At 38.0% G+C, this 13,660-nt stretch overlaps 1 protein-coding gene across 1 annotated transcript in view; it reads left to right on the forward strand.

Moving 5' to 3' along the window:
• The window catches only part of LOC150090723 (tubulin gamma-1 chain), a 103,378-nt gene that overhangs the window by 65,638 nt on the left and 24,080 nt on the right, over positions 1-13,660 (forward strand). The window contains exons 7-8 of the mRNA XM_090379703.1: positions 9,388-9,537; positions 11,567-11,719. Coding sequence (XP_090235829.1) covers positions 9,388-9,537; positions 11,567-11,719 — 303 coding nt within the window. The remainder of the gene's footprint in view (positions 1-9,387; positions 9,538-11,566; positions 11,720-13,660) is intronic.

Here is a 13,660-nt window from a genome sequence, read left to right on the forward strand (position 1 = left end):
GCCCACCAACATCAGTTGGATGCACTTCCTTAGATTTTGTGTTTCTTAACTAACAGTATAACCCCTCCTCCTTTCCTGTCCTGTCCTGTCTATCCTTTTTGTACACATTGTACTCCCCAAATTCCAGTTCTGCACTGCTTATGTCTGTGTGACACCATGTGTCCGATATCCCAACAATATCTGCCTTTGATGTCTTGACTAGCACTTCAAGCTCATCGAATTTATTAACTATACTCCTAGCATTGGTGTACATGCAAGTATACATGCACCTGTTTCTACTCTTAGTTACCCTAACAGCCCATGTATTTACTTGTTCCACTATGACTCAGCAGTCCTGGAAATTCCCATTGCCTTGCTTTCCAGGCTGCTGCACAATTGATTTCAATAGAAGTAGTGCAAGAATAACTTTTACCTCTGCCAGCAGCTACTGTTAATCTATCCGCCAAAACTAGCAGTTTTCTGACCCACCTAACTCTGCCTCGATTGCATCAGCAAATATTCTTGCATCCTTTCTATTTAAATGTATCCCATCCCTGTAGAAGCAATCTCTCCTGTTAACAAGCACAGACCAGGTGGAGAAAAATTCTACTCCTTGAGCCTTGCACAGTCTGTCCAGTGCCGAATTGATCGACAAGGCTCTCATCATATACTCTCTCCTGTCTTATCTGGGCAGAATTGCAGACACTTTCAAATTCAACCCTAACTCATGGCTTTTTTTTCTGCATTGTCTTGTATTTGTTAAGTAATTCTGCCGGTCTCCTACTCTTAATGGCGCCTCCGTAGCCAGGTGGAAAGGAGCAGCAGTGCGTAGCACACGTTTCTTGATTAGACCGGGGTTCGAGCCCGTCACCACCAAATACGGAGGGTGCGGAAAGGTCAGGGAATGACCACCGCATATCCCGGAGCAATATGGCCTTAGTTGCTAATGCTCCTAAAAAACCAAATGACAAAAAAAACAAACCTACTCTTAATATCATTAGTGCCAATATGTACAAACAATATCACCCTTTGTGCCCTTAAAGGGTAATGTCTGCCCTACAACGTCATCAACCTTTTCCCCTGGCAGACACCCTGGTCCTGTTCCATCTATCCTGTAGAGTTACCTACAACAACTAGTTCCTTTGGGACCAGCCCATTCTGCCTTGAGGGTTGCCTCTGTGTTGCGTGAAGTTCAAGTGCAAGCTCTGGCATTGATGTGGGCAGCTGAGAGCTTGATGGGCCCCTCAATTTAAATCCTTTGAGGGCATCCACCCTGTCCTTCAAGCTCTCATATAAGCCCATAACAATGCCGAGTTGGCGCATGATTTCCTCGCACTCCTTACATCGTGCACACACAAAGACATTCCCCTTGGCAATATCATGTCCCGTTCTTGATTGCTCCACAAACATCAAACAAGCAGTGCATTTCAATAGACTGATTCGGAGGACAACTGCCCCCCCCCCCCCCCAGTTCTCCCCTAAGCCACAGCACTTCTACTAGTTTGAGCCTTTTGCTTTGCTGCTCTGGTCTGAGTCATGATTTCTCTTCAAGTTCAATAAAATTCCAATACAGAATATAACCCTAAACCTATATCCCAATGCAATTATAACACTATATACAGCGGGCCCCCCCCCCCGTTATAACGCGGTTCGCTTTACGCTGATTCGCTATAATGCTGTTCTTATATTATAACTCGTATCTGACTATAACGCTGTCACAGATCACTATAACGCTCTTTTACAGATGGCATTTTTGACATGTTTAACGAAATCGTTTCATTTGATGGAGTCGATAGCTTGAAAATGAATAGCAAAACAGCATTAAAACGTTTCCCACGCCGACTTGAGAAATTTTCCCACGCTCAGTGAAATTTTCTCGCACGCTAATTTAATTGCAGTACAGTGACTTGTTACGTAGTTCCGAGATAAACATTTTAAAAAATTATCAAGTATATTTGCGTTATATGCATTTATCCGAAGTTTAGTCATCACTCAGTACCGTGTTAGACATTGTGCGTAACGGACAGTTTATTTGAACATTGTATCGTAACCAATGCAGTTACATTTTCGAAGAGTTAATAATGGCCAATAAGAATAAAAAAGCAACAACGTCTGGGTCAGTACGAAGACTATAAATGTAAGAAAAATACTACTGAATTTGAAAATTAGACGTTTTGTAGCAAATCGATTCCGGTCAAATACAAGCGGATGTGTGCCATAATTTAGGACTTGCAAGTTTAACTGTAAGAACAATTATAAAAAAAAAATAAAGAATTAATTTTAGCAGCGGGAAAGATAGCTGTTCAACTGCAAGCAACTAGGGCTAGGCCGGCTATTAGGATTGAAATGGAAAGACTAACTAATTTTATTGAAGATAATATCCAATGCAGAATTCAGTTAAGTTAAATATTACTAAAAAAAAAAAAAAAAAAAAAATGTGGAACCATTTAAAACTATTAAGAGCTGGTTGAACAGATTTAAAATCCAGGGAGAAGCCGCAAGTGCAGAAGGAGCCGAAACTTTCAAAAAAGAACTGTTAAAATTATCGAAGATGGATAATTTTTTAACATAGATGAAGCAGGACTTTTGTGGAAACAAATGCCTAAAAGAAGTTTCATATTGAAAGAAGAAAAAAACATGCCAGGTTTCAAAGCAGCGAAGGATCGGTTGACTTTATTGTTGGGTGGTAATTAAACTGCGGGGAATTTAAAATTAATACCCCTTTTAGTTTGTTTGGAAGAGGGCTAAAGTTCAACCCAAATTCGACACGTTTTTCATGATTAAATTCATCAATTAAATCAATTTAGATCAATTAAATTCATGATTTTAATTGGAATTAATTTTGATACATAAGTAGTTACCACATAATTATATACGTATGTAATGCAGAATATTTTATATGTACAAATATTTGAATATTAAATATTTTGACCGACATTTGTGCATCTTTTCACTACCGTTTATTATTGATTAGGAAATATCCTATGGCACCGACCACAACTTACAAATACATATGTTACCTTATGGGAATGCGACGCTCGCTTATCGCGGATTCACTTAGCACTCTGTTTTTACGGAACGAATTATCAGCGTTAAGCGGGGGTCACCTGTATATATATATATATATATATATATATATATATATATATATATATATATATATATATATGTATTTCGGTATCAAATATTTTCTCTGAGTTATGTTATATGACTTTCTTATCCCCTGTCAACTTATATGTATTAATTTATGATGTTAGGTTTGTAATAACTAGGTTGCTATATTTATTTAGTTAAAAAAGTACAATTCAGTTGACAATGAAATTTAATAAGATTAATAAATTTTACTGATTAATTGATACTACTATACTCGCTATCTAGTTTTCTGTTAAACCTTATGCTAGCACTTACAAATAAAGGCTTAAGTTTTGCAAATTACAGTGTCTGGAGACTAGGCACTTGCAAGGTGATCTGATTGAGGGGTATAAAGCCTTGAATGGTTTGAGCATGTTCAATGCTGATGGAATTCTTCCTTTTGCTCAGAATAATCACCTGAGAGGGCATAAATTGAAATTGAGGAAAGACAGTTGTAGGATAGATGTGCAGAAGTTTGTCTTTAACCTGTGGGTAGTTGGTTGGTGGAACAGACTTCCATCCTTTGTTGTGGAAGTTGATAGCCTAAATAAATTTAAGGCTGGACTGGACAGGTATTTGGAATGAACGGAGGGGTGAAATGGGAGAGGTTTTTTTTGGTTTGTTTTTTTTTTTTCGGCTGATGCTGCATAAGCTTACTTTCTTGCATCGTGTGCCTCTACTAATGCTAATTCAATTACTGCATGTGATATAATCGACCAAGCCATAAACTGATAAAGATATTTTTGGCCTGTAGATGACAAAAGACTTTCATTAGTGGGATAAATAGATATTCACAATAAAAAATGCAGAGAAAACTATTAACACAAACAAATGTCACAAGGGGAAAAGTGACAAATGGCATTGTGGCAGTGATCCTGAGATAGTAGTTAACTAAAAAAAAAAAATCACATTTATACTTGCACTTCTTCCAAGTGCAAGCATATAAACACGTTACCAAATTCTCTATATACTTTATCATTGACTCTCCCAATTTTCATGATTGTTACCTATTCTGAGGTCGTTGAAGATCTTGTAAGTTACTATTTAATAGCACAATGTCTTCTGAATAATGATCCAATTTTTACATCTCCCACAATAAAATTTATTAGTAACATTCTTTTTTTCAGTGGTCCACGGTGCCTCCGTGGCCAGGTGGGCAGGAGTAGCAGTGTGTGTAGCACACGCTTCTTGATTAGACTGGGGTTTGAGCCTGTGCCCACCAAATACGGAGGATGCGGAAATCTCAGGGAATGACCACTGCATATCCCCCTAGAGCAATATGGCCTTAGCTGCTAATGTTCCTAAAAACCAAAAAACAAACAAACAGTGGTCCACAAAAATTATGAGTGATGATGAAGTGTAGCCCTCCTTACTTTAAGTTTAACCTTAAATGTTTTCCAATACCTCCATTCCTCATTGCAGATTTGCTATTTTTATATAAATTTTTATTTTCCTTATAAGATAATCTTTGATATATACCTTTCTAAAATAAAATTGAAAGACCAGATTTCTGGGTTTTTTTTTTTTTTAATGTTCTCATAACTTCTCTGTAATTTGTCATAGTAGAAATATTTGGATTTTGGATTCTCTGTTTGGCGTAAAACTTGACTGCCCTCTTCTGTAATGTGCATAGATTTTATCTGGTACAAAGAGTGAAACTCTACTGTAATTACTCCATTTGGCTTTATTTCCATTTTTTATATTGATACAATTAATGTTTTGTGCCAGTCTTCTATAATTAGAAAACAGGCCTTGGGTTTCAGGTTGCATATCACTCTGTATTCTTTCTATTAACAATCGACAAACTGATTGAAAATAACTTTATTAAAATAAATAAAATATACATAAGGTATAAATAAGTTAAAAACTGGTATAGGATGAAAAAATTAAAATAGAGATAAAAATATAAATATAGATAAATAAATGAATATAAAATGATAGAAATGTAATAGGGGTGAGATATCCCTTCTTCAGCTTTTGAATTCTGAATTACCTTTGTTTACAGGTCTTCTCCCTACATAACACTTTTGCAGCTTCCACTAAAATTTTCTTAAATTTTTGCCCAGGAATATCATTTAATTTTTCAGAAGGTTTCTACATTTTGTGGCATTAGTAAATCAGAAAGATTTTTATTTTTAACTTTTTTTTTTTTTTTTTGGCACTACTTACCATTCTTAATCGCTTATAAGATGATGGTCACTTCCAATCTCAAATCTTATATATTCTTGTTCATATACTTGTTTAAGGTTCATTTCTATAATGGTATGATAGTTTTTAATTGTTTCTGTTATGCTTCCTCCCACATGAACTTGTGGGTATCTTTATGATGAAAAACTACTGTGATTAAGAGCACATGACTTATGCAAAATTCTAGTAGGCTTTTGCTATTATTATTAGTTTAACTTTTTTCTCTGAATTTTCCAAATGTTTCTGCAGATGTAATTATCATTTCCTTCTTTGTTGTTTAAATTATTATTAGTATAGCTGTTTAGTGAAAGGAAGCCACAGGTTTTTGTGGCACCAGCTAAAAAAAAAAAAAAAAAAAAGGAAGGGGGTAGATAAGAAAATACAAATTATGCACTTCCCTCATGTAGGTAACTATCTAGTTGACCTTTGAATTTCTTTAAACTGTCAGCCTCAACTACCTGTGGTGGCAACTTGTTCCTATTTCTACAGGATAATGTTCGATGATTTATCAAACATTATCCTGTAAGATAGGGAGGACACCATGGGCTTTCCTGGCCACCTGTTTACACTCTCAGAAAGCTTCATGTTTTCCCATATCATAACTCCCAGATCTCTCTCCTCCTCAGTGTCTCCATAGCCAGGTGGGCAGGAGCAGCAGTGTGTAGCACACGCTTCTTGATTATACCGAGGTTCGAGCCCGTGACCACCAAATACGGAGGGTGCGGAAAGGTCAGGGAATGACCACTGCATATCCCTGGAACAATATAGCCTTAGTTGCTAATGCTCCTAAAAACCAAATAACAATAACAAATAAGATCTCTCCTATTTTATTTTGGAGTTGCTATTTCCCAAGTGTAATGAATAAAAAAATTAAAGTGTAAAACAATGAATTTTGCTGCATTAAAACATAGCTGCCACATTCCTGACCATTCTTGAAGCCTGTTCAACTCATCCTGAAAGAGTGCTGCTTTGCCCTGGTCATTACAACTCTACCAGTTATTGTCATCTGCAAATTTTGACATTATGCCCTTTATCCTTTCGTCAGTGTTATTTATGAAAATTAGAAACAACAGTGGTTCAAGAACTAATCCTCAGGGGACTCCACTTCATATGTTACATCAATCTGGAGAATATTCATTGATCACAACCCTCTGCTTTCTGCCCTGCAGTTCATTTGGCACATTATAGCCTTAGATGCTAATTTACCAAAAAATCCTAAAACAACCAGCCAACAATCTGCCCTGCAATCCATCTTAGAATCTTTCCAGTAATCTCAACATAGTAATAGTAATCGTGGCATGTGATGCAAGAAAGCAAGCGTATGAGCTTATGTAGCATGAGCCAAAAAAAAAAAATTCACACAACTATTCCCTCTAAATGTTTGTCCAGTTCCTCCTTAAATTTATTTAACCTATCAACTTCCACAACGGCAGATGGAAGTTTGTTCCAGCAATTAATCACCCGCTGGCTAAAGGCAAATTTCCACCATCTATTCTACAGCTGTCTTTCCTCAATTTGAATTTATGCCCCCTTAGGTTCGTAATCTGAACAAGTAGAAGAATCCCATCAGAATTCAGCATGCTTAGCCCATTCAAGGCCTTATACCTCAATCAGGTCACCTCACAGGTGCCTAGTCTCCAGCTGCTGCAATTTGCAGAACTTAAGCCTCTCTTGGTAAGAGGATCACTTCATTCCCCTCACCAATCTTGTTGCCCTTCTCTGTACACGCTCAAGCAAATCTACATCCTTCCTAAAATGAGGCCTCCAGACCTGTATGCAGTACTCAAGGTGTGGCCTGACCATTGCCTTATACAAAGGGATAATCACCTCCTTTTCCCTACTAGCAAAATTCCTGTATATCATTGACAATACCCCACGACCTGCTCTGGCAGTCTGTCTGCATTGCTCAGAAAACTTCATATATAACTGCACAATTACTCCCAGATCTTTTTCATTTTCTACCACCATAAGTGTAGTACCACACAGTTGGTACATTTCTCTTGGGTTACTTCTACACATATGCAGTACTTTGCATTTGTCACTGTTAAATTTCAGTTGCCACTTCTCAGCCCATCTGCCCAAATTTTCTAGATCCTGTTGCAGTTGCACCATTACTTCATTAACAACCCTGCCAACTTTTGTATCATCTGAAAACTTCACCATTAAGCCTGATATACCTTCATCAATAACAATGATAAATATACAAAACAATAAATAGGCACAACACCGAACCCTGTGTGACTCCAATAATAACATTAGTCCACGAAGAGTAGCGTCCATTGATTACCACTCTCTGTCTTCTCCCACCCAACCACCCTTTTATCTATTCTAGCAACTTACCCTTAACACCATACTGCTCCAATTTGTACAGTAGTCTTCCCTGCACAACAGTGTCGAAAGCTTTTCTGAAATCCAAGTATATGATATCAAAATTATTTTTTGCATCCAGTTCCTTTGTAACCACATCATAGTATCCAATCAAATTTGTCAGACAAGACTTTCCCTTAACAAAAGCTTGCTGTGTCTGAATTATTACTGCAGTCTTGTCTAGATGATACTGGAATACATCTTTAACCTGTGGCTCCATTATTTTCCTCGAAACAGAAGTTAAACTAACTGGTCTGTAATTACTCGTGTCACCCTTAGATTCCCCTTTGTGAATTGGGGATACATTTGCACATCTCCAGTCCATGGGAACTTCCCCTGAATCCAAGGATGCTCTCATAATTATAGCTAAGAGTTTGCTTACCTCCTTTGCCACCTCCTTTAATATAATTGGATAGATCCCACCCCAGATTCCTTTCTTATGTTTAACTTCAACAATTTCTCCTTCACTTTGCTCTGAGTTATTACAAAATCATTAAGCACCCTGTTACAGTTTGATAAACTTCTGGCATTTTTCTCCCTTAATAACTGCTCATGTGTGAATGTAGATACAAAATACTCATTCAGATTATCAGCTATCTGAGCAGGATCATCAATAGTTGAACCTTCGATATCAAGTGGACCAATCTGATTCCAACCCCCTTCCTTCTAGAGTTTATATAAGTAAAGAAGTCCTTGCTATTTTTCATAGCATCCTTTACCAAAGATTTCTCATAATCTGCCTTCACTTGCCTAACCTCCTTTGTGACTTGATTACAGACTTAGGTTTCAGTAGCGTAAACAAAATGGATTATGTGTGTACCCATAGTGTTGTTTTGTAGTGTGAATTCCCATGTTTCTGACATACAGTTTTTGGGGAGTGGATGGAAATGTAAAATTTAAAAATGACTTATGCTGTACACACAGGCCTCCGTAGCCGAGTGGTCAGGAGTGGGAGTGCAGTAGCACATGCTCTTTGAGTTGACCGGGGTTCAAGCCCCTGACTGCTGAATACGGTCGATCTGCCAACCCACATTGGACCAGCGTGGCAGATTATGGTCCATTTCCCTCAACATGAATTGTTGAGGAGGCTTCCATCCTGCAGTGGGTTGATAATGGCTGCACTTTTTTTTTTTTTTTTATGCTGTACAGTAGTGAATTTTCTTATAATTGCATTAAATTTTGTTATAATGACATTTACTAAAGTTGGTTTCGGCAGTCTTTTCAAGTTAAACAAACTATTCACTAGTTATGGGACCAAATTCAGTTTCAATTAAATTATCTTTACTAAAATGCATATAAAATTCTATATTGTTAGTCACAGAATAGTAGCAACTGTGAAATACATCACATTTCAAATAATCTGATATTGAATTAACGAGCATATACTTTTGATTCAGTTTCTACTTCGCAGTGATATATTTTAGCTAAAAATATTGTCTGCGCTTTTTTTTTTTTTTTTTTTTTTTTAACCGAACCTTGTATTATATTCTTTTGGCATGCTCAGGTCTCTAACCCAATACAGTGTAAGCAGAATGTTACATTGAAAAGTTCCTTCAGCTTATGGTTAAGTATTCTGCTTTTGTGGATAATTTTACCACCTGAGATTTTAACACTCTTGTGATATTTTTGCCACTAAATTATAGCAGTTAAAGTTCAGTTTAAATATGATATCTTTGATTAAAAAATTATTACCAATTAAACTGGTACTAAATCTCTTCTTAGGTGTCAACCATAATGTCTGTAAGTACTACTACTCTTCGTTACCCCAGTTACATGAATAATGACTTAATTGGCCTTATTGCACCTCTTATTCCAACTCCACGGCTTCACTTTTTAATGACTGGTTATACACCATTAACTACAGATCAAGAGGTAAGTTTCTATTTTTAAAATCCTTCTTAAAATTTTGTTGACTAACAAGTTTATTAGCAATTAACTTTGATAGGCATCTGAATAAATGAATTACTGTTTATTGAAAAGATAAGCCATATCACATAATAGTGTGTATAATCTCTCTTATCCAAGTTGTAGACATTTAAGTAATATTTTTATCCAGTTTATATCAATTATGTTATTCCACAGACTTCTCATCCTGATGTATGAGATCATCATGAAAAACCATTAAAAATATTGGCACTAATGTTAATTTTGTATATCAAGTTATTTTTGTTTATCATTTACTGTTTATTGAAGAGTTCTTAAGTATACTGTTAAATAAAAATTCAATTCTTATTTAAGTGTAATACAGTGAATATTTTTAAAAATTTTTATAGTAACATTTGGATTAGTTGTCACATACAAGGTTGTTAAAATTAAAGTATCCCTATGTAGAGGGCTCTGGAGTGAGTTCTAAGGCTCATACTGAAGAGAAATTTGGACAACAGGTACAATAAAGAATGCTTCATTGGGAAAAAAATTAGTTACAAAATTTGTCACTGTGTGGCGCGTAACTATCTTAGTTACGATTATGCAAATAACATAAGTTATTGCCACAGCGCCACTACTCAGCTCTACTGTACTGTATAAAGCAAAGCAGTCTCTTTAAAATCATACAGTAGATGTTTGCCTGCACTACAGCAGGAATGTCAACAACGTTGCAGGAAAAGGCACTATTAATGAAGCTGTACTATCACAACAGCAACAATGCAGCTGCAGCTATCAGAGAATTCTGGCGTCAGAAGCGCATAAGGCCCACATGGACCTATGACTGTTTGTGCTGTTTGCAAAATTTGAAGCGACAGGACATCTTGGTGTTCAACCAGGTAGAGGTCGAAAACGAGTGGACTCCTCTCATGTTGAAGATGTGGCTATGGCTGTCGTGGATTTATCAAATCAATCTCCATGTGGTAACGCAAGTGTGCCAACTGTTTCTCGTGAAGTGGACATGCCGTATTCCACTGTAAGGCTAATAATGCAACAGGTGTTGCGGTACTATCCTTACAAGATGCACATGCTAAAGCATGGTGATGCAGATATTCGTTTCACATACGCACTTCAGTTTCTGGCGCGAATGACAGTGGATATCACTTGGCCATGGAACATCACTCCTTTGGAGGATGAAGCCCACTTCTGCTTAAATGGACGAGTGAATACGCACAACTGTCATGTTTTGGCAACAGCAAACCTTCGAGTTATCTAAGAGGTCCCGTTGCATTCTCCAAAAGTAACAGTGTGGTGTGGATTTACGGCCACATTCATGATTGGGCCTTATTTTTTTGAACAGGTAATGCCGATTGGATCCCACACCTGTTCCGTCACTGAACAGCGATATTATGAAATGTTAGCAAATTTCTCAATATCAGAGCTGCAACAACGTGGGTGCCTTCAGGATACCATATTCATGCAAGATGATGTGCCACCCCACATCCACCGTTGTGTCTAAAGTTTGCCGAGGCAACACTTTACAGACGAATGGGTCATCAGCCGTTGTTTCCAGACATCTTGACCACCCCGATCACCGGACCTCACCCCATGCGACTTCTGGTTGTGGGGTTTTTGAAGAACCAGGTGTATCGGGAAGGATGTCAAACTCTTCTGGCAGATCTAAAGAACAGCATTAGATGTCATGTGCTGGCTATTCCAGTTGACATGTTACATTCTGCTGTAGAAAATGCTGTTCTTCGAATGGAAACTGTTGTTGACCAAAATGGAGGACACATTGAACAATTGTAGCGCTATTCAAGTGATTTGTATTGCCACAGCACCATATAGTGACAAAATTTGTAACCAGTTTTTTTTTTTTTTTTTTTTCCCAATAAATGGCGAGCACAATTTTTATAATACCTGTTGTCCAAATTTCTCTTCAATATGAGGCTTAGAACTCGCTCCAGAGCCCTCTACGTAGGGATACTTTAATTTCAACAACACTGTACATAAACATTATTTGATATATTTTGTCTAGGTGGGCAGTGTGAGAAAGACAACAGTTTTGGATGTAATGAGGCGTCTTTTGCAGCCTAAAAATATGATGGTGTCAACAACTCATGACAGAAACACTACTCACTGTTACATCAGTATTCTGAATATAATTCAGGGAGAGGTGGATCCTACTCAGGTAGGTTTATGTTTTAACTTGAAATGTTAATTTCTTGATGAAGCTTTTAACCAACTGTTAAAAGATTTGTTTTAATTTCATATATAAAACCCTGCTGAGGTGTTTTTGAAAGGAACAGGCGATAAAACTTTTTGGAGGAGTAAGACTTAAGTTGAAAACAAAAAAAGTAATGTGTTTCAATAATTTGTATAAGGAGATGCCCATTTACTTAACTTATAATGCACATACAACGTTACCTATACATTACACACTGCTAGTACCCCAAAATTTTCTCTTAAGTTGTCAGTACATTTGCATCCCTCCATGACAGTGTATAGTGGCCTTACTAGTTACTACCTGTTTCCAGACATCTTGACCACCTTTGGAGAGGGTTGGATTCAAATCCCTTTGAAGATAGGGGAATTCTTAGAGGTCTCTTCAGTTGGTGCTGTAGTTAGCCAATATCAGATGGAGGGATTTGGATTTTCCTCCATGAGTTATTCAAGATTTTTCAGCTTGTACAATGTGCAAATCTTAATAGACGATATATAACATATTACACAAACTGAATTAGCATAAGAATTGGTATGCTAGAGCTAGTGATTGTTGTAACAGAAATTCACAAGAACAAGAAATATAATTGAATCTCCCAGATATGGCAGTCTGTTTACTATTTTTTGAAAGGACAGATCTTATACACTGATGAGCCAAAACATTATGACCAGCGAGTCATCATGGAAATTGAAGCAACTGCAGGTGAACTACAGCGCGTCTGCGGGTCAGAACACAGTATAAAAAACACCTGATACTGAGCTATGTTAATCAGTGTTACTCTTGTTCTTCAGGTGGGAAAGGCAGCGGACTTAAGCGAGTTTGACAAAGGCCAAGTTGTAATGGCCAGACGACTGGGTCAGACCATATCTGAAACAGCACAGCTGGTGGGGTGCTCACACCCAGCCATGGTTAGAACCTACTGAAAGTGGTTTGAGGAAGGAAAACCCATGAACCGCCAGAGAGGTGTTGGACAACCATGCCTCATCGGAGCTCAAGGTGAACGAAGGCTCTCCTGAATGGTACATGGCAACAGAAGGGTGACTGCAGTTCAACTCATCGGTAATTGGAATGCTGGTGATGGGAGTAGTGTCTCAACACATAGTACATCGAATCCTTCTGAAAATGAGGCTGCATAGCCGCAGGGGGCTCCAAGTGACCATGCTGACCATGGTTCACCGGCGATAGCACCTACAGTGGGAAGGCGAGCATAGAAACTGGACCTTTTGTGATTGGAAGAAGGTCGTCTGGTCTGATGAATCATGTTTCATGTTGCACCATGTAGATGGCCGGGTACATGTGCGTTGTTTACCTGGGGGTGGGGGTAGTGATGGCACCTGGATGCACTGTGGGATGAAAACAAATCAGTGGTGGCGGTGTCATACTTTGGCCGATGTTCTGCTGGGATACCGTGGGTACAGTCATCCGTGTGCCAGGCACTCTTCCCCTCTGGCAGTGCCATCTTTCAGCAGGATGATGCACCATGCCAGATTGTTTGAGACCGGTTTGCAAAACATGAGGAATATTTCCGTATTTCCCTGGCCTCCAAATTCCCCAGAAATCGATCCCATCAGAGTTGATCTTACAGGAGTTAAAGGATCTGCTGGTTACATGTTAGTACCAGATACCACAAGGCGCATTTAGAAATCTTGTAGCATCCCTGCCTTGCCGGGTATGAGCTGTTTTGGCTACACGTGGAGGACCAGCATCATATTAGGTAGGTGGTCATACTGTTTTGGTTCATCGGTGTATATATACTTTAGAATCAGCAAATTATGTTTAGATTATTCTTTCACTCAGGCAACACGTCAGAGCTGGTTGTTTTTTTTTTTGGTAGTTGTTGGCGCATCGACTTCTGTGGCCATAATGCATCTCCCAAGGTTTTTGCAGTACTTTGATCCAAGCCCTAGG

The sequence above is a fragment of the Mastigoproctus giganteus genome, chromosome 1 (assembly GCF_048544385.1).
Source record: "Mastigoproctus giganteus isolate SK-2022 chromosome 1, ASM4854438v1, whole genome shotgun sequence".
NCBI classification, from domain to species: Eukaryota; Metazoa; Arthropoda; class Arachnida; order Uropygi; family Thelyphonidae; genus Mastigoproctus; species Mastigoproctus giganteus.